At 53.2% G+C, this 20,725-nt stretch overlaps 1 protein-coding gene across 2 annotated transcripts in view; it reads left to right on the top strand.

Moving 5' to 3' along the window:
* Window positions 1-2,211: 2,211 nt before the first annotated feature.
* Window positions 2,212-20,725, top strand: part of SLC13A5 (solute carrier family 13 member 5) — a 29,389-nt gene continuing 10,875 nt past the window's right edge. Inside the window, exons 1-7 of one of the 2 annotated variants that reach the window (XM_054458388.2) lie at window positions 2,212-2,345; window positions 8,452-8,580; window positions 8,831-8,967; window positions 11,558-11,736; window positions 12,477-12,645; window positions 14,487-14,609; window positions 19,668-19,883. In XM_054458388.2, coding sequence (XP_054314363.1) covers window positions 2,244-2,345; window positions 8,452-8,580; window positions 8,831-8,967; window positions 11,558-11,736; window positions 12,477-12,645; window positions 14,487-14,609; window positions 19,668-19,883 — 1,055 coding nt within the window. In that variant the 5' untranslated portion in view covers window positions 2,212-2,243. The remainder of the gene's footprint in view (window positions 2,346-8,451; window positions 8,581-8,830; window positions 8,968-11,557; window positions 11,737-12,476; window positions 12,646-14,486; window positions 14,610-19,667; window positions 19,884-20,725) is intronic. The other variant, XM_063655360.1, reaches the window with a different exon arrangement.

Genomic DNA, 20,725 nt, shown 5'->3' with positions numbered 1-20,725 from the left:
CCTAATGCATGTGGGGCTTAAAACCTAGAGGTCCGGTTGATAGCTGCAGCAAACCACCATGGCACATGTATACCTGTGTAACAAACCTGCACATTCTGCGCATGTATCCCAGAACTTAAAGTAAAATTAAAAAAAAAGAAAAGAAAAAAGAACTGAAGCTGTTTACTTGTTCTCATTCATGCATCCCAGAGAAAAAGGTTTGAGTGCACACCCTGGATTAGGCACTGAGAATGGCACTAACTGGGCAGGTGGTGATGAATAAAACAGACAGTAAATAGAAATTACATCATAATAATGTATCATATATTTTAAAATAGCTACAAGATATTTTAAATGTTCTTACGACAAAGAAATGACAAATATTTGGGCCAGACGTAGTGGCTCACGCCTGTAATCCCAGCACTTTGGGAGACCGAGGTAGGCGGATCACCTGAGGCCAGGAGTTCGAGACCAGCCTGGCTAACATGGTGAAACCCCATTTCTACTAAAAATACAAAAAATTGCTGGGCGTGGTGGTGCACACCTGTAATCCCAGCTACTTGGGAGGCTGAGGCAGGAGATTCGCTTGAACCTGGGTGGCAGAGGTTGCAGTGAGCTGAGATCGCACCACTGCACTCCAGCCTGGGTGACAAGAGCAAAACTCTGTCTCAAACAAACAAACAAACAAAAAACAAAAACAAGAGAAATGATAAATATTTGAGTGATAAATATCCTCATTAGCCTGATTTGAACACGCCACAATTATACATACATTGAAAAATCACATGGTACCCCGTAAATATAGACAATGATTTGTCAATTAAAAATAAAATAATGCTTAAAAAATAAAAAAGTAAAAAGTAAAAATTACACCAATAAATATAAGAGGTACAAATTGTGCTAAGTGCCCTGGGGACAAGAGGAAAAGCGGGAAAACCCAGGGCTATATGAATGAGAGTTACAAAGGGAAGAGGACAGGAGGGAGGCAGTTGCAGGAGGGGCTTGGGAGAGTGCATGTCCTTGGGTGCAGGTCACAGGAAGGAACTCATGAGCTTGATTCAGGATGTGTTGAATTTTCGGCGAGACACGTCCAGTCTGCGGAAGGTTGGACATACGGAAATCTGGGACTCTGGCATCATGGCTGGGTTGAAGGCAGAGGATGGTAATCACTAAGGAGTAGGCTGTGGTTAAGCCACCAGCATGGATGAGACTCCCCGAAAGGAAGCTGCAGAATGAGAGGCAGGCAGAAGAGAGGAAAGAAGAAAATCACAGAGGTGGGGATGTCTTTGCATCCGTGTGTCTCCAGTGCCCAAAACAGGGCCTCGCGGAGAAGAGGTGCTCGGTACCTGTCTGTTGCCTGGCGGGCTGAATGAATACATGGGCGACTGTCTCAGTGTCGTCTTAGTTGTGTCCCTTCCTCTCTAGACCTCCGTTTCCCTCTGACCTGGGTCGGGCGGGCAGCTGAGGCTGCTGGGGCTCGGTGGGGCCCCTCCAAGACGCGCGTCCGCGTCTGCCCGCCGGGTGTCTGCGGGGCGCAGTGTCCACTGGCGCGCGAGAGCCCCTGGGACCGCGGAGGACAGTGGCCTCGTTTCCCTGTGCGATCGCCCAGGAGCTCCGGGCCGGAGAGTGCGAGGGGGGAAAAGGGGTCCTGTACCTAGAGTGGGGCGGACGTGGCGAGGAAGCCGGGGGGACCGGGAAGCGAGGCCCGCAGTGCGGAGGGCGCGGGGCGTGGGGGGACACCTCTCGGAGAGACACGGTAGGGGAGGAAGTAAGGAGACGGAAAGGAAAGGGAGATCGGGGAGATAGACCAGAGAGATCCAAAGGCCTGCAGAGATTTTCATCCGGGACCCGTCAGAGCCCAGGAAAGAGCAGGTGCGGACGCGGGAGGGCGCCTCACGCCAAAGCCGGCAGCACCAGTGACCAACATACGCCCCGCTTGGCAGCCCCGGGACGCACCTCTGCCCGGGGAGCGCAGGAGAGGCTTGGAGAGCGCAAGATGCTAGGTCCCAGGCTGCCCCTAGAGGGCTGGCCCGAAGCGTTGGAGTCCAAAGACGCCTCCCACCGCCGCCGGGTGGCAGAATTGGGGGCAGGCGCGTCCCACCGACCCCGAGAGGTGGCCCCGCCCAAGGGCCACGGGGAGGCGCCCCCGTGCGGGGCGGAGTTGTCACCGCCGCCTCCCCAATCCCCGGGGACTGCGGCCCCTTTTTAAGCCCGCGGCGCCTCTAGCTGCCCCTCACTCGTCTGGCCCGCCAGTCTCCCGCGCGATGGCCTCGGCGCTGAGCTATGTCTCCAAGTTCAAGTCCTTCGTGATCTTGTTCGTCACCCCGCTCCTGCTGCTGCCACTCGTCATTCTGATGCCCGCCAAGGTCAGTTGCATCTCCAGGCAGCCCTTCGGACACCGGGCGTCCGGTGCCCACTAACGGGCACGGAACTCGGGAGCCCTGAGCTGGAGCGCACGGATTTCGCGGGGGGCACAGCTCTCCCGGGGCGCGCGCACTCAGGAGTTCCAGGTGCCAGATGGGAGGTGCCCTGTAAAGAATCCGAGGGGCATGGCGACCCCAGGGCGCACCACCCTTGGGGTTTACGGATCCCAGGGCGCAAGAGCCGTCCAGGCAAGCACGGAAACCTCGAAGTGAGCACAGATCTCAGCCACACAGATCCTAGCCTTAGGCTCAGCCCCTGGCTCCGAATCGAATCTCCCCACAATGCATAACCCCGTTTCCCCCCAAAATGCCACCTGCGCCAACAGGGAACCTGGGAGCTTGCCTTTCCCTCTCTCTCTCCTGTCTTTTCCCTTCGCCAAAGAAGACTTCAAGCTGTAGGTGGCTTCTGCCATCAGGAGGGACCTACAGGAAAAAAATCATCACCCACGTGGATCCTGCGCTGTCTTTGCCACTCTCTGGCCCTTCCTTGGGCCTTAGTGTCTCTATCTATAATCCACATTCCTTCCAACCTGGAGAACCACATCTGATTCATAATCCTGCTCCAGGCTGCAGGCAGGTCGGGGTTGGCCTGCTTTGCCTGCTGCCTGCTGGGGCTGTAGCAGGAGGCGGGACACATTCCCAGAGCTCACGCCTTGGGTGGCAGGACCTGGAGTTGCAGGGAAGCTTCCTCCCAGGCCCTAGTCTCCTAATGCTTCTGTGAGGGAGACAGAGAATGAATGGCCTTGGCCGCAGGGTGGGGGCAGGCTCCACTGGGCTGTGTACAGCCAGTTTGGCAGAGGCCCGAGCCCTTTGAAGCCTTTTGTGGCTGCTGGCTGCTCCTTCCTCGTTCCTTCTTTCAGCCCTTTCACTCTCAGCCCAGACAGGAAACCTCCAGCTCTCCCCCTCCCCTCCCCAGGCAGGTTTGGGAAACAGAGGAGCTCTTCAGGGGGTGCTCTGGGGGGAGCTCTAGAGGAAGGGAGTGCGCTGGGGTGTCAGGAAGCCAACCTGCAAGAGAACTGGACCTCCACCATTCTGTCATCTGTGTGACTTTAGCCAAGTGCCTGTGCTCTCTGGGCCTTGGTGTTCTCATCTGTACAATGGGGCTAGGTGGTTTGGTTCTGACACTTTAAGGCTTTGGGAATCAAAAGGGATTAACACTGGTTCCTAGGATGGGGGAGGGGGAGACTGGGAGGAGCCTTTGGGTGGGCCTAGCACAGGCCCTGGATGGGTCAAGGACAGCAGATCCAACTGTGGAGGCTGTGCAGTTGCCACACCAACTGTGAGCAGCCACACTTCTTCTGTAGCAAGAAATCTGGGGCTGTTATTGTCCAGGGGAAGGAGCCAGGCAGGAGAGCTGTGATTTCAGCTCTGCTGGTAGGGAGTGATGTTCCCTGGAATGATTATAGTAGCTTGGCTGACCTGCCTGCCACAGGAGACCCCACTCACACACACACACACACACACACATACTCTCTCACACACACACTCACAAACACACACACACACAGACACACACACAAACACATACACAAAACACAAACACAAACACACACACAAAACACACACAAACACAAACACACACACAAAACACACAAACACACACAAAGACACACATACAAACACACACCCAAACACACACAAACACAGACACACAAACACACACAAAAACACACACAAACACACACACAAAACACAAAAAAACACAAACACAAACACACACACACACCCTGAACTGGAAACCCCAACTCAGTGTGTGTGTGTGTATGTGTGTGTGTGTGTGTAAGACAGAAAGAGATTAAGCTGTCCTGTGAGTGAGGACCAGGGAGGGGAAGCAGAGAATCCACGGAGAGTCCTTCCAAAGTCTGCCTTCACGAGCTTTCCTTCTGACGGGGTTGGGTGAGGACCCTGGAGCTTGTCTTCTTGTTTTTTCCCTTTGCGCCTGTTTTGGTCACCCTGCCTCCACCCTCCATGGCCACCCCATTGTGCAAGGAAACCCAGAGGGTACACAGCACGGGCAGGGCAGCTGGGAAGCTGGTGAGAAGCTGGGAGGACCTTGGCAGCCTGAGCAACACAGTCCTTGCCAGGAGGTGACTCCCAGGGCACACCACCCTCTGCCAACACTCAGGCCCCTCTCCTCACCAACTGTCTCCAGTTTTCCTGTCCCCACCTGGATTCCCTCCTAGCCTCATCTCTGCTCCACTTGCTCTATCCTTTCTCTGGGTCTTTTTTTTATTAAAATGTAAAAGGTTTCTTTTTTGCAAATTTGTAAGATATAAAGTAAAAATAAAAATACCCTCAAATCCCATAAGTTATTCACATTTTGATGAACATCTTTCCAGATCAATCTCTTCTCTCTCTCGCTTCCCAAACACACACACACACACACACACACACACACACACAGAGTAGGTTTTGCCTGCATTTTTTCATTAAGTGGTGTGTCAGGACACCCTGACTTGTTAATGTTGAACTTTTCTGACATCCGCTTCTCGTCCTGCCCTCTCTAGACTACGGGGGTCAAGCCTGTTGACTTCAGGGATGAGGCACCTCCTGGGCTTCCAAATAGTGGCGCGGAGGTGAGGGGGCACTTAACCTTGTGTCTCATCTTCTTTCCTAGTGGGTCTGTTTGACTCCTCCAGGAACGCACAGTGTACATTGGTGACGCACGCCACCTACTGCTTCTAAGTTTAGAGAATCAAAAGTTATCGAGGACTTTGTGCGCCATATGGGAAGAACGAGCACTCTTAAATCCACGATTTGCAGATGAAGACATGAAACAAGAGGGGACAGGGACCAGGATTGGGAGCAGGAGGAGTAATTTATGAGCGACATTGTTTAGAATTGCTATCACTTGATGATAGTAAGAAGCAAACTAATTTTTAGCTAATATTATCGTTTTAAAATTCTCTCCAATGCGCCCTCTCATTGTCTGCCCCTGGAGGGATCATTCTCATGGCCTGCCCAGTGGTACACCCCTGACACCAAAGCCCCAAAGAAGTTAGTGGCTGCCAAAGGCCAGACAGCGGCTGACAGCGGGCGCCAATCATATCTGTCTGGTGTCAAAGCCTGGGCTTCCCGTCACGCTGCTGTTCCACCTTTAGTTCAGTGGCTGTCAACCAGCATTGATCCTTTCTGCTGCCCTCAACCTGCCCCACAACAGGGGAACTTTGGCAAAGTACAGAGACATTTTTTGCTGTCCCAACTGGAGACAGTCTTACTGGCATCTCATAGGTGGAGGCCAGCGATGCTCTAAATATCCTGCAGCGCACAGCTCCCACAACAAAGAATCATTTAGCCCAAAATGTCAGTGTGCCGAGGCTGAGGAACCCTGCCTCCCAGTAGGGAGGTGCCCTGGGTTGCTCGTGGGATGCTGAAAAAAGATTTATTTTTTTGTGGCTGATAACACAACCCCAACAAAGAATTTCCAAGTCTTCCTGCACTGTTTTGTGCAAATAATACATACGCTCTTCTGGGTGATGAGAAGCAGGGATTGTGTACAGGTGCACCTGTTCTTCAGCAGCATTGTGAGAGTTAAACTCAGATGAATGCTATTGATTCCTTTAATAAGCATTTGCAAAGATGGCCGGGCGCAGTGGCTCATGCTGTAATCCCAGCACTTTGGGAGGCTGAGACAGGTGGATCATGAGGCCAGGAGATCAAAACTATCCTGGCCAACATGGTGAAATCCCATCTCTACTAAAAATACAAAAATTAGCCAGGCGTTGTGGCGCTTGTCTGTAGTCCCAGCTACTCGAGAGGCTGAGGCAGGAGAATCGCTTGAACCCGGGAAGTAGAGGCTGCAGTGAGCCAAGATCGCACCACTGCACTCCAGCCTGGACAGAGCAAGACTCTGTCTCAAAAATACATACATAAATAAATAAATAAATAAATAAGCAAGCATTTGCAAAGATATCCTAAGTGTTGGGCCTGTTCTGGATGCTGAGGACGGTGATCTACAAATACAGCAGGTTCTTAAATAATGTTGATTCATTCAATAACATTTCATCATAATGTTGATGAGGGAGGGGAAAAAAAAGGAAGGATCCCTTGAGCCCAGGAGATGGAGGCTGCAGTGAGCTGTGACTGTGCCACTGCACTCCCACCTGGGCAACAGAGTGAGACCCAGTCTCAAAAAAAAAATAAAAAAAGCGAGAGAGAAAGAAAAGAAAACGATTACTGGCTGGGGCCACTGTCTGTGTGGGGTTTGCACATTATCCTCGTGTCCACATGGGTTTTCTTTGGCTAGTATGGTTTCCTTCCACATCCCAAACCTGTGCACGTTAGGTGAATTGCTCTGTATGGTCCCTGTCTGAGTGAGTGTCGGCGTGCGTGTCAGTGTGCATTCTGCAATGGGATGGCATCTTGTCCGGGGCTGGTTTCCACCTTGTACCCTGAGCTGCCGGGACAGGCTCTGGTCACCCGAGACCCTGACCTGCTGTAACTGGGTAAATAATTATCTAACTTGTTTTCATTAATGTTTCTTAAGTATATGTACAGCTCACATTCCTTTCAGTGTTTAATATTGGAAGTGTTTTGGTCTTTATTTAAGATCTCCGTGATGTTTTTGTGACCAGAAATATGCTGTTGAAATGTAACTGTTGTTTCTAGCAATTTGCCTATGGGAATATTGGCTTATGTTGTTTCGCTTACACATTGCAATTTCCAAAAACCAATCAATGATGTTAAGTGAGGACTCACTGTACTGTTTGTACTTTCGAGTCACGCACTGGTTGTGGTGGTAGAAGGAGAGTTGAGGAAACAGTGACAACCCCATATGCTAATGGCTGGGGAGCGTACTCAGAGGAAGGGCACAAACCAGACTGTGGAAGGGGCGCAGGGAGACATCTAAGAAGGAACTCAGGTTGGGTGCAGTGGCTCACGCCTGTAATCCCAGCACTTTGGGAGGCTGAGGTGGGCAGATCATGAGGTCAGGAGTTCGAGATCAGCCTGTCAAACTTGGCAAAACCCTGTCTCTACTAAAAACACAAAAATTAGCAGGGCGTGGTGGCAGGTGCCTGTAATCCCAACTCTGGAGGTTGAGGCAGGAGAATCGCTTGAACCCGGAAGGTGGAGGTTGCAGTGAGCTGAGATCGTGCCATTGCACTCCAGCCTGGGCAACAGGATCAAAACTCTGTCACAAAAAAAAAAAAAAAAAAAAAAAAAAAAAAAAAAAAAAAAAAAAAAAGCTGATGAAACATAAAACAACCTAGGGAGGTGGCTAGTTTTATCACATAATTATTATTATTTTTATTTCAATAGCTTTAGGGGTACTCATAGTTTTTGGTTACATGAATGAATTGTATAGTGGTGAAGTCTGAGATTTTAGCACACTCATCACCTGAGTAGTGTATGTGGTACCCAATATGTAGTTTTTTAATCCCTCCCTCCCATCCCACCCCGCCTGCTTCTAAGTCTCCAATATCCATTTGACCACGCTATATACCTTTTTGTACCCATAGCTTAGCTCCCACTTATAAGTGAGAACATGCAGTATTTGTCTTTCCATTCCTGAGCCACTTCTCTTAGAACAATGGCCTCCTAGGCGGCAAGAGCGAAACTCCATCTCAAAAATAAAATAATAATAAAACCAAAAAAACAGGTATTTTATTCTTCTTTTCCTTCTCCTTTTCCTCCTTTATTTTCTTCCTTCTCCATCCCCCTTCCTCTCTTTCTTCTATCCCTTCCTCCTCTTTCTCCTCCTTCTCTTTCTTTTTCCTTTTCTTCCTTGTCCTATTCTTGATCTTTTCTTTGGAGAGGCAGCTAATCTAAGGTTTGAGAAGATGAAAGAACGTGCCCAGAACCACACAGCTGGGAAGGAGGGAGGCAGGGAGGAGGGGAGGGAATGGGGCAGGAGTCCTTTGAGGATAGATCCCTGGCCTGACCCGGGAAAGCTGTGCTGACCAGGGCTGGGGAACAGGATGACTTTGAGGGGAATCCGTCTGAGATTGGCACTGTGTCTTGACAATCCATGCCAGCCGCCGTCCAGAGTGTTCTGGGGGTGGGGAGAGTGAGGCGGCCACACGCCGAGGCCTCAGGACTGTCTCTTCAGTTTGTCAGGTGTGCCTACGTCATCATCCTCATGGCCATTTACTGGTGCACAGAAGTCATCCCTCTGGCTGTCACCTCTCTCATGCCTGTCTTGCTTTTCCCACTCTTCCAGATTCTGGACTCCAAGCAGGTGAGCAGACCCAGGGGATCCTGGTGACTTTCTGGTTCTCCCCTTCTCTCTTTCTGTAGTCCCCCCTGTGAGCCACGCAGGCCTGGGGGTGACCGGAAAACCCTTATTTGTGGATTCTCCCTGGCAGGGAGACACCACTCGAGCCTGCATCCCCACTCCAAGCTGTCTCTGAAGTCAGCATCTCGGGACTTGGGTGGCCCTAGTGTGTGGCAAGGGACAGCCCTGATGAGGCCTTTGTGCCGCGCTCCAGGTATGTGTCCAGTACATGAAGGACACCAACATGCTGTTCCTGGGTGGCCTCATCATGGCCGTGGCTGTGGAGCGCTGGAACCTGCACAAGAGGATCGCCCTGCGCACGCTCCTCTGGGTGGGGGCCAAGCCTGCACAGTAATTACGCCTTCTCTCTCTTGCCACGTGGCTCTGCATGAGCCCCAGGGCTGGAAGCGGGTGGAGGGTGGCACAGACCAGGCCACCCACTGGTGAGGGCTGGCCATGGGCTTACCTGGACTTGGCTGGGTGGGGTACATTATAGCTTTAGCGGGAGAGACAAGATGCATGTGTGGTGGTGGCACATGGTGAGCAGCAGTAAGTAAGGGTCCTCTGAATCCAGAGGAGGTGGGTCAGCAAGAGTCCTTGCAGGCTTGGAAGGCTTCCTGGGGGAGGCAGCTAGCTGCAGGGTTCCACAGGAACAAATTGGATAGAGGCTGGATCAAGCTGTGTCTGATGGGGTAGGGGAAGCAGGCCAGAAGTGGCTCAACTACCCAGCTCATGGGGAAGCAGAAAGGTCTTCTCTCCAAGCTGGAGCATCTATTCCCACTGCAAAGAAGCTTCTTAACTTATCTTCCCCGATATCACTCAGTACCCCAGCTTCTCTCTCCATTTCCAGGATCTCCCCTGCCAATCTAGCTAGCCATTTCCAGCTAAGCCATGGAGTCAATATAATCATAATCAAAACCATAATCAATCATGATCATAACAGGTATATTGGGTGTCTACAAGGCCCCAGGCATGATACCAGGAGCTTATTCATTGCCTCATTTAATTCTCACTACAACTCTGAGAGCTGAGTATTCTTCTTACCGCCCACATTCTGTGGATGAGGGATTGGAGGCAGAGAGGGATAAAGTGATTTGCTCATGGACACACGGGGATTGGACCCAGCTTCTCTGATAAGGCCTGTGTCCTCTCTAACCAGAAACTCAGGGCGTATCTTCCTTTTGAGGCCATGTGTCCCCTCAATGATGGCATGTCCTAGGCCCAGCCAGCGGGAGTCAGCTGCTGGTCAGTTCACGGTAAATTCCTCCTGTGGCGCCCCTGTGTCAGGGGCTGTGCTAGACCCTGAGCACACACAGACGCTAGCCTGCCCTGCAGGCGACCCATGCCCGGGGCTTCCTTGGTGCCTCAGACTCCCCTGAGCAGGGGACTCTGTGGCTCTCTGGTCTCTGTTACGCATCCTGGCATTGATTCCTTCTAGTGATTGGTTTAGCATCAAATCGAAAGCCATCGTATTTTCTAGAAATGAGAGACCCCAGGAAAGTGGACCTCAGGGCCCTCAGAATTCTTGTTCTTGGCCCCGTTGAGTGGCCAGCTTGGGTGGGAGGCCACTCCAGTGGGTTTCATTCTGCAGCATGCTGGAGAGCTTCCACTTCCAAACCCAAGTTCATACATGCTCTGTCTCCTTCCTGCCACCTTGCTCCTCTGAGCATGGTCTCCAGTTGTCCAAGGCACTGCCTGTCCTGGGAGTCACCTGCATGTGAGGCACCCTTGGAGGCTTGAAATATCATGTAGAAGCCGTGGTTCTTCTAAGACAACTCCATTCATGCAAACTCTCCCCCTCCTCTTAGCCTGGGTCCCAGGCTTTGTTTTTATGGGTCCATAATGTCTGCCTGTGTGGACAGCAGCTTGGGCCCTGGTGCAGAACAGCTCCTAGGTCCCTTCTTCAGGCTCTTACCCCTGCCCCTGCTCCTACCCCCAGGTGAACTAGGAGCCCTGAGGAGGAGCCTGGCTGCAGCGGGGCTCACAGACTGAGAGTAGCCGAGCTCCTTCTGTCCCTAGCCTTGGACAGCTGGGGCATGTAGAGCCACAAAGCAGAGTCAGGCCCTGCCCTGCTCACAGCCCAAGGAGAGAGCAGACATGGAAACAGGTGCTTTGAACCCAGCACAGCGATGATGAGAGTAGGGGGAGGACTGAGAGGGGTCAGGCCAGCCCCACCTGGCACACACTGAGAGGGTGGTCCCAGAGGAGGGACGTTGTTTGAGCAGACTCTGAAGGACCATGACGAGTCTTCCTGATAGACGGCAGAGAAGGGAGCAGGGGTTATAAGCAAAGGGAGTGTATTTTCTGAATACTGTTTTTGTGATAGTTCCACTGCAGCATGGAGGGGTCAAAGTGTATGTGCGGGTGCAGAGGGGAGATGGCAGGGGTGGAGTGGCAGCCGGGAGAAGAGTCACACTTTCCCAAGCTCCCTCCCCATTTCACCCTACCCCTACTCTGCTTAGCCCTTCAGAACTTCTGAGAGGTGCAGCAGGGTTTGGGGGTGGGTGGGAATTTCCTAGCCAGAAGTGGGAAGCTGGGGCTGCCTGCACGTAGGGGTATTCCAGCACACCCTAGGGCAAGCTCATATTGAGTTGGCACCATATGGATACCTGGGCTTCCCCTGCTAGATGGTGGGGCAAGGGTGCTCCTTAGAACCACGACTGGATCTGAGGCCTCTTGGTAACCCCAGAAGCAAGCAGAGTAGACATCAGTCATTGGTGTGGGAGAGGTGGGAGGGAGAAAGGAATGGAGGAAGCAAAGAAGGGAAGGAGGGAGGGAGAGGAGGCTCTAAAACTGTCACCCCTATTCCAATATCTGATCTTGAATTGGACTCAACACCTGTGCATCCCTGCAGGGGTGGACCCAGTCCACAGTTGCTTCCCAGGGAGTACGGGGGTGGGGTGGGGATTCTCTGGCTTTCCTCCCTGCCCCTCCTCTGCAGGCTGATGCTGGGCTTCATGGGCGTCACAGCCCTCCTGTCCATGTGGATCAGTAACACGGCAACCACGGCCATGATGGTGCCCATCGTGGAGGCCATATTGCAGCAGATGGAAGCCACGAGCGCAGCCACTGAGACCAGCCTGGAGCTGGTGGACAAGGGCAAGGCCAAGGAGCTGCCAGGTGAGCCCCTGGCCAGGGCACTGCCAGGCCACAACAGCAGCCTTCCCTTCCCTCTGCTGGCAAATGCTTTGGCCACCTCCTTCTCCCTGTCTGCTTCCTGGAGCCCTCCTTTAAACACGCATAGAGAAAAAAAATAGAAAAAACTGTTGTCATAAGTTTTAGGAAGGGGATTATTGCATAAAATTTAGATCCTTTAATAGAGCTTTGAACAAAAGCTCCACCCTCGGTTCCCATCAGTTGCAGAAATCAGTGTGTTCACCTGATTATTCATTTGGGCATCTTTCGAGCACTTATGGGTGCCCCTCACTCCTTGCTACTCCTGCTCATCCTCAGAGAGGCCTTTTCTGACCTCCTTGAGCAGCTTAAATCCTTCCGCTCTCTGCTCCCATAGGTCTCGGGCTTGGTGTCCCATGCTTGCTTCCCTGCTAGGTGCCAAGCTCAGGGAAGACAAGTCAGCATCTGCCTTGCTGTCTGCCATGTTCCCTTACCATCCCCAGCCCAGTGCAGTAGACTCAGGGTCTGTGGCTGACGGCCTGATTGCCAGACCCTGGGCAAGGTCCTGGGGCTTACAGAGAGGAATCGGGCACATCCCTGCCAACAACTCTTATGGAGCCCAGTGGGGCAGCTAAATCAGCAGAGCTGGGATTTCCCAATCCTCAGGTCAGCAGCAGAGTCAGGACCTGGGGCTGGGTGGGCAGCTCCCATGACCGGCTCAGCTAACAGCGCTGTGCCCACCACAGGGAGCCAAGTGATTTTTGAAGGTCCCACTCTGGGGCAGCGGGAGGACCAAGAGCGGAAGAGGCTGTGCAAGGCCATGACCCTGTGCATCTGCTACGCGGCCAGCATCGGGGGCACTGCCACCCTGACTGGGACGGGACCCAACGTGGTGCTCCTGGGCCAGATGAACGAGTGAGTCCTTGGTCTCACCTTCTGGGGACAACAAAGTGGGTACTGGGGCTGGAGGGACCTTCCCACCTCTTTCTGCTCCTCCGCAGAGTCCTGGAGCTTGGGGCAGCCAGACCTGGCCTGGGAGCCTGGCAGGGGTGGAAAGATGTGGCCCCATCCAGCCTCTGTGTCCTGGCACCCCTGTGCCCACACAGAAGCCTTAGAGAGGATAGGGAGCTGATGCCAGGGGAGCTAACATCCCAGTCTGCTTTCTGCTATGACGCAAGACCCACCACCTCCCCTGGGCTCAGGGACTCTGGCTCAGAGAGGGAGTGTGGATTGAACTCTGAGCTAAAGGCATGGCAGATGACAATGTACTTCCAGGCGCTGGGTCCTTGGTTGAAACCTGTAGAAAAGAGACACCTCTGAAAGACCCCCCACCACTCTGTTGGCTCACTGCTTTTGGTGGCTAATGGTGATGGTCCCATGACAGCCGAGGTCTACAGATGGTATGAAGGGCTGGGGTTGGGTCATTCACTGCCTCACTGCTTCGTTATAGGCCCCTTGTGAGGTGTCAGGTGAACCGTGGGATGGTTTGGAACTTTCTAGCCTTGGCCACAAAGGGATGCAGTCCATGAGGACCCCAAGAGGGAGAGAAACCTGGGCCCTGCCGCAGGGTAGTCATGGTCTGTTGAGGGTGGCAAGGTGCCTGGGGCTTCCAGGCACGTCTGGTAAATAAATGTACTAATTGAGGTATGTACTAATTGCAGAGGGCAGGAACAAAAATAAGGTGATGCCATCCTTTGCAGACAGGAGCCTGGACAGGGGTGGGGAGGGCAGTGGGCGCAGGAGCTGGGAGGTGGAAAGGACAGGTCTGGAGCCTCGCTGGGCAGAAACTTGAGGTTCAACAACCCGTTTGTTTTAATTTCGGGAGTCTTTTCTGTAATGATATCCTTACAGTTCTCCGGTAACTTTCTTTGGGAAGAGCAGCCTGTCTGGGCTGAGTGGGGAAAGCTCTGCGCCTGCTTTGACACTCTTGAGCTAAAGGGGGCGCCCCTGGGGCTAGCAGAGCCCCAGGGATGGGAGGCGGGGCCTGCGGCGGAAGTGACCCTCCTCCAGCCTCCGCTCTGGGAAGCTTTTGAGATTTGCTTTGCTAAGTCGGGGGACCATCCTTCGCAGAAACCCACAGAGTGAGATTGCTGAGGTCTCTGCAGATCCCCAAAGCCATCAGCCAAATTACATGCATGTGTATAAAAGGTGTATTTTTCTTTCTTTTTTTTTTTTGAGACAAGTCTCGCTCTGTCGCCCAGGCTGGAGTGCAGTGGCGCGATCTTGGCTCACTGCAACCTCGCCTCCCGGGTTCAAGCGATTCTCCTGCTTCAGCCTCCCTGTTAGCTGGGATTACAGGCGCCCGCCACCATGCCTGGTTAATTTTTGTATTTTTAGTGGAGACGGGGTTTCACCATGTTGTCCAGGCTAGTCTTAAGCTCCTGACCTTGTGCCCCACCTGCCTCGGCCTCCCAGAGTCCTGGAATTACAGGCGTGAGCCCCTGCGCCCGGCCACAAAGTTGTATTTTTCTGGAGGGATGGGCCATAACTTTCATGAGACTCTTAGCAAGGCCTGGACACACAGAAGAGTCAGTGGGTCATTTCTCGGCATTGTCTTGTGCTGTGGCCATGTTCTGAGGCTCCCACTCGATTAGGGGAAAATGCTTGGCAATGGACTTGGTGGCTAGACCTCAGGAGGATGTGGCCCCCACACAGGCGCGCCTCTCAGGGCCCAGCTGCTGCTCCGCCCCCACGCACAGGGCCAGGCTGGCTCCCACAGCTCAGCATCTGAGGTGGGGGCCGGTGTCTTCTTGTAGATTGTTTCCTGACAGCAAGGACCTCGTGAACTTTGCCTCCTGGTTTGCATTTGCCTTTCCCAACATGCTGGTGATGCTGCTGTTCGCCTGGCTGTGGCTTCAGTTTGTTTACATGAGATTCAAGTAAGTTTGAGCTGCTCACAGCCTAATTATGCCTAATTATGCCTGAAAGCTGCAGAAGAGCCTTCAGACTCAATAGGCAGGTTTACAAAGTCCTTCGTGTCTGGCCCTGATCTTTCTCCAGCCCTGTCTCCTGCTAGTCTGCCCTCCTGTTCCTTCCACCCCAGGCTGCTCACTGAGCTTTGTGCACAGGTGGTCCCCTCTTCCTAGAATACCATTCTTTACCCTCCCACCTCCTCAGCCTTCAAGGCTAGTTCAAATGCTGCTTCCCTGACTTTTCCCCCACCCCTCATTCCATCTCTGAGCGGCCCCCGGGCATATCACAGTCCTGTCCTTTAGTATCTGCATTCAGGTTCCAGTGACTCTGAGTTCCTCCAGAGCCACTCCGATGCCGGGCACCCCGCACAGCTCCCGGCACAGGGAGGAAGAGCAGGCAGGTTAAAGCAATTAAAGATAAGCTTGTCCCCACGTGCCAGTTCTACATTGCTGGACTAGCTTCCTCTTCGCCATGTGGGTCCATCAGGCCAGGTCACGGCAAACCTGTGACTTAGCTCTGAGCTGAGTGCGTATGCTCTGTGCCTCAATGCATGAGGAGTTTAAGTCGAGTAAAACCAGCAGTGATTACGACCAAATCATCCAAACCCAGACATTTACTGAATACCTCTGATGTTCCCAGCAGCGTACAGGTCCTAGAAAGTTTACCTTCCTGTTCCTAGCACACAGGCAAGTTCATCAGGGGTCACCTTTGATGGCAGCCAGACTTTGGACAGAAACCATGACCTATGGCTGACAAATAGCTAACAAATGTTATTGTTTTTCTAAAACACACAAATTTATCTGTGGTGCAAAGGTGATCAGGCCACACCAGGATAGAAAGTACTCAGCTCTGAGTTAAGTGCATGTGCTCTGTGCCTCCACCCACAGGGAGTTCGAGACAAGTCAATCCAGGGGAACGTGTGACCAGAGGGAAGAAACTGCAGAGCTCAGGGGCAAAAGTGCCCATGGAAACCTGTGATTTCGTGGGGAAAATAGGGAATTTTCCAAAGTTTTCTTCTGAAGGAGGAACTGTTTTGAAAACTCCCATTAAAAAAGTTGCTATACAGGCCGGGCGCGATGGCTCACACCTGTAATCCCAACATTTTTGGAGGCCGAGGTGGGCAGATCGCCTGAGGTCAGGAGTTTGTAACCAGCCTGGCCAACATGGTGAAACCCCGTCTCTACTAAAAATACAAAAATTAGCTGGGCGTGGTAGCCCACACCTGTAATCCCAGCACTTTGGGAGGTCGAGGAGGGAAGATCGCCTGAGGTCAGGAGCTCGAGACCAGCCTGGCCAACATGGTGAAACCCCATCTCTACTAAAAATACAAAAGTTAGCCGGGTGTGGTGGCACACGCCTGTAACCCCAGCTGCTTGGGAGGCTGAGGTAGGAGAATTGCTTGAAGCTGGGAGGGGGAGGTTGCAGTGAGCCAAGATCATGCCACTGCACTCCAGCCTGGGTGACAGAGCAAGACTCCTTCTCAAAAAAAAAAAAAAAAAAAAAAAAAGTTGCTATACACATTCAAAAAAATCATAATAATGATAGTAAGAATAACAATATTAATGATCATTGCCCAAACCCCACTCTGTCCTGCCCGTGGACAGGGCAGGGGAAACTGTGCGCATGGCTGCCTGGCCACCCAGCCTGGCTTTGACAGTAGCTCTCTTTGCCCTGCCTCTTGAATCTGCACCAGAGCCAAAGTCCTGTTCATTTGCTCACATCCATCGAACAGGTCTCTCAGGAGATGGTCCTGAACCTGCTGCAGGTGAGCATCTGCGTCTCCTCATGGGGCAATAGAAAAAATAATGACCAACATTTATTGAGTGCTCATGATGTGCCAGACACGATTTCGAGTGCTCTTTTCCTTTCTTTATTTAATTTAATTAATTAATTTATTTATTTTGAGATAGAGTCTTGCTCTGATGCCCGGGCTGGAGTGCAGTGGTGCAATCTCGGCTCGCTGCAACCTCCACCACCTGGGTTCAAGCAATTCCCCCTGCCTCAGCCTCCCAAGTAGCTGGGATTACAGGCACCCACCACCACCATGCCTGGCTAATTTTTGTGTTTTTTAGTAGAGACGGGGTTTTGCCATGTTGGCCAGGCTGGTCTTGAACTCCTAACCTCAGGTGATCCGCCCTCCTTGGCCTCCCAAAGTGCTGGCATTATAGACGTGAGCCACCTCGCCTGGCCCAAGCACTCTTAAACTTAATTAATTTTCACAACAACCTGTGAGGTCGGCACTATTATTATTCCCAATTTACAGACAAGGCAACTGAGGCATGGAGAGGTTATGTGGTCGACACAGGGGTGTCTAACGGGGAAGTAGGGGGACTGAGACTTGAACCCTGGCCCTTTGGTTCCCACTGAGTAGCATCCCCTCTTGGGAAGGCTGAGGGTTGCTACACTTAGTTGCCTCCAGACCTAAGCATGACCTAAGCAGGTGTCAGAAGCACTAGTTGGGGCCCGGGGCTGCCCTAGAACCCCAAGGCCTACTGAGAAAGAGGAGGGAGATAGCGTGGCACTGGGGCCACAAGGGCACCATCAGCTTCTTGTCTGGCCAGAGGCAGATGTCAGGCCCCTGGAGACTCACAGCCAAGAACCTGAAGCTGAGTCCACCCAGCCTGGCACGGCCTTTGTCGGCTTTCGTTGACTGGCAGGGGAGCCTGAGAGTGTCTGCAGCAGGGGGCTTCTGAGCATGCTTGTGGTGGGGTGCGTGGCTGCAGTCCAGCCCCATCCCTTCCCCTTCCCGACGGGCCACTCTAGTTTGGACGCATGCAGTGTGGCTGGCCGGGGTAGCTCACAGGAGCTTTGTTTTGGTTCCAGATCTGGAAGGTAGAGGACAGCTTTTACATTCGGTTTGAGTGGTGGGAACAGCGCTCTGGCCCAGGCCACGTCCTGCCACAAACTAGGACCTGGTGGTCCCTGCCTGCCTTTGTGGCCTCATGGACCTCCCCACCTGAGGCCCGGGAGCACCTGTCTCAGCTGCAGGAAGCAGGTCCACTGTCAGCTCTTGCACTCACTTGAGTTCCTCATCTGAACGATCATGGAGAACAAGGTTAAGGTCTTGGCCTCTAGCCTAATCCAGAAAAACTATCTTGCTGAGGAGCCTAATGTAGCCTCCTAGACTATATCGAGCCAAAGGGGCCAGGCCCCACCCCAGGACCACCGAGAACTACATGGGATATTATTACTGGTTATACCTAACTGTCCCAACCAGGCTCACCTCCTGTCATAGCCATGAGGGTTCTTTGGGACCCCTGCCAGGGCGGAGGCACGCAAAGCTCAAGGATCTGTCCCCTCTCCTTGGCTCTGCAGCATATTCAGTCCAAGTTCAAGTTCACCGTGGTGCATCATGGTGAAGGCTGTTCTGCTGCAGAAGGACTCTGTGGTCCCCACCCCTGACCCTGACCTAGGCCCCTCACAGGCCAACTGGATCCATTGACCTTGCATCTCATGCCAGCCTGTTCATCACCAGATGAAATTAACCCAGAGATGAGAGCAAAGCTGCTCAGCGCGAGAGACTCTGAAGGCTTGGCGGTACCACTGTGGGGCACCGGCATTGGACGACTGCATACTCCATGCAGCCCCAGAGTCTGCAGCTACTGTGGTGTTGGGGATGAGCCGCCAGCACCAAATGCAGGCTCTGGCTCCTGCGCCACTAGTAATACCAAGGTCACCCCTTATCCTGGAAACCTGAAGCCCCTGGCTGAGCCCCAGAGTCTCTAGGACGACAGGTGGCAGCAGATAGGTGCTTGGTAGAGTACAAACTTTACCAAGCCAAGGGTGTGACAGCAGAGAGGCCCCGTCTTACACCAGCAGAGCCATCCCCATGCCCGATGTCTAGAGAGTGTCTCTAGCGGGTGACCCTCAGGACACACAGCCTTGCCCCCTTGCCCAGAAGGGAGATCCTAGCCAGCTGTGCAGACCTGAGATCCCATCAGTGTTGCCTCCTTTTCTGACCCCTGAGCACCCCAGAAAGCTGTGACCTGATGTCCTGGTGTCCCCATGTTCCAGGCCAAGCCACCGTCACGCCAACACTTGGCCCTCACACTCTCCAAGGCTGTTCACATCCAGCACTGGCTTCAGGAATGAGCTCCTATTCCGTCAACCCCTGCCCTCCTATGATTATGTCGCACGGCCCCCGGAAGGGCTCTCACAAGGGAGGGCTCTCCAGGACAATACTCTTGGCCTTGCCCACCCCTTCAAGCCAACAGTGGCTGGAACTGGAATGTGTGAATGGAATCTTCAGCATACCTTGAGGCCTTAGTCCTGTGCGCAGTGGCCCCAGTTATCCCCCCTCCAGTGCTGAGCTCCCCTCTACACCTCCTCCAAGAACCTCCTCTCCTCTCTGCCTCTTCATGCCAATGCCACCTTAGGGGAGGCCCTGCAGGACGCCCTGGACAATGGACACTGGTCCCAAGGGGGCCCATCCAGGATGGGGGCGCCCATCCTGGGCTGGCTTCCTTCCTGCCCTAGCCATGCCTGCTGCTAACCCCAGGGTCTCCTGGATCCCTAATCCTGTACCTCCAGCTCCAGGGAACGCAAGGACCCATTCTGCCCCTGACTAGTCCTGTCTGCCAGGGTTCATACTCACTCCCTGCATCTCCCTGAGCCACCTTGGTGATGGGGGTTGGCATCCCAACACCATCGAAGGCAGCTCCAGGCTGAGGTGGAAGGAGGAAGACTTGGGAAGCATGCGAGGGAGCCCTGTTCCCACCTTGCGCAGCCTCCGGAACTTCTTATGGCTTTCCCCCAAGTGACCCTGGAGCAGCCAGTCTCCAGGTGGCTGGGCACCTGCCAAGACCCTCTAGCCTCTCTCCAGAGACTTTTCCCTACTGCATTCTGGGATGGAAGAACAGAAGGGGGAAAGAGGCAGGAAGGGCCTTTCTCCAGGCCCCATAGCAGGCGAGGACAGCATTATGTGTCTTTTTGCTACATTCTGCTGTAGAACATTTAGGCTCCATCTGACCAGCACCTGAGCCAACCAGTCTGCCCTGCCCTTCTCTCATCTTTGCATTCTCCAGTTTTAAAAAGTACTGGGGCTGTGGGCTAGAGAACAAGAAAAACGAGAAGGCTGCCCTCAAGGTGCTGCAGGAGGAGTACCGGAAGCTGGGACCCTTGTCCTTCGCGGAGATCAACGTGCTGATCTGCTTCTTCCTGCTGGTCGTCCTGTGGTTCTCCCGAGACCCCGGCTTCATGCCTGGCTGGCTGACTGTCGCCTGGGTGGAGGGTGAGACAAAGTAAGTCTTTGATTCAATAGAAATCGCTGGCTTAGGGCCAGGTGCATCAGCTCACACCTGTTATCCCAGCTCACACCTGTAATCCCAGCTCACATCTGTAATCCCAGCTGAGGTGCCTGGCTGGCTGACTGTCGCCTGGGTGGAGGGTGAGACAAAGTAAGTCTTTGATTCACTAGAAATCGCTGGCTTAGGGCCAGGTGCATCGGCTCACACCTGTTATCCCAGCTCACATCTGTAATCCCAGCTGAGGTGCCTGGCTGGCTGACTGTCGCCTGGGTGGAGGGTGAGACAAAGTAAGTCTTTGATTCACTAGAAATCGCTGGCTTAGGGCCAGGTGCATCGGCTCACACCTGTTATCCCAGCTCACATCTGTAATCCCAGCTGAGGTGCCTGGCTGGCTGACTGTCGCCTGGGTGGAGGGTGAGACAAAGTAAGTCTTTGATTCACTAGAAATCGCTGGCTTAGGGCCAGGTGCATCGGCTCACACCTGTTATCCCAGCTCACATCTGTAATCCCAGCTGAGGTGCCTGGCTGGCTGACTGTCGCCTGGGTGGAGGGTGAGACAAAGTAAGTCTTTGATTCACTAGAAATCGCTGGCTTAGGGCCAGGTGCATCGGCTCACACCTGTTATCCCAGCTCACATCTGTAATCCCAGCTGAGGTGGGTGGGTCACCTGAGGTCAGGAGATCGAGACCATCCTGGCCAACACGGTGAAACCCTGTCTCTACTAAAAATACAAAAAATTAGCGAGGTGTGGTGGCACGTGCCTGTAATCCCAGCTACTTGGGAGGCTGAGGCAGGAGAATCACTTGAACCCAGGAGGCGGAGGTTGCAGTGAGCCG

Source organism: Pongo pygmaeus, chromosome 19 (genome assembly GCF_028885625.2).
Source record: "Pongo pygmaeus isolate AG05252 chromosome 19, NHGRI_mPonPyg2-v2.0_pri, whole genome shotgun sequence".
NCBI classification, from domain to species: Eukaryota; Metazoa; Chordata; class Mammalia; order Primates; family Hominidae; genus Pongo; species Pongo pygmaeus.
The sequence above is the reverse complement of the archived record's forward strand: the minus strand, read 5'-3'. Positions and strand labels throughout refer to the sequence as shown.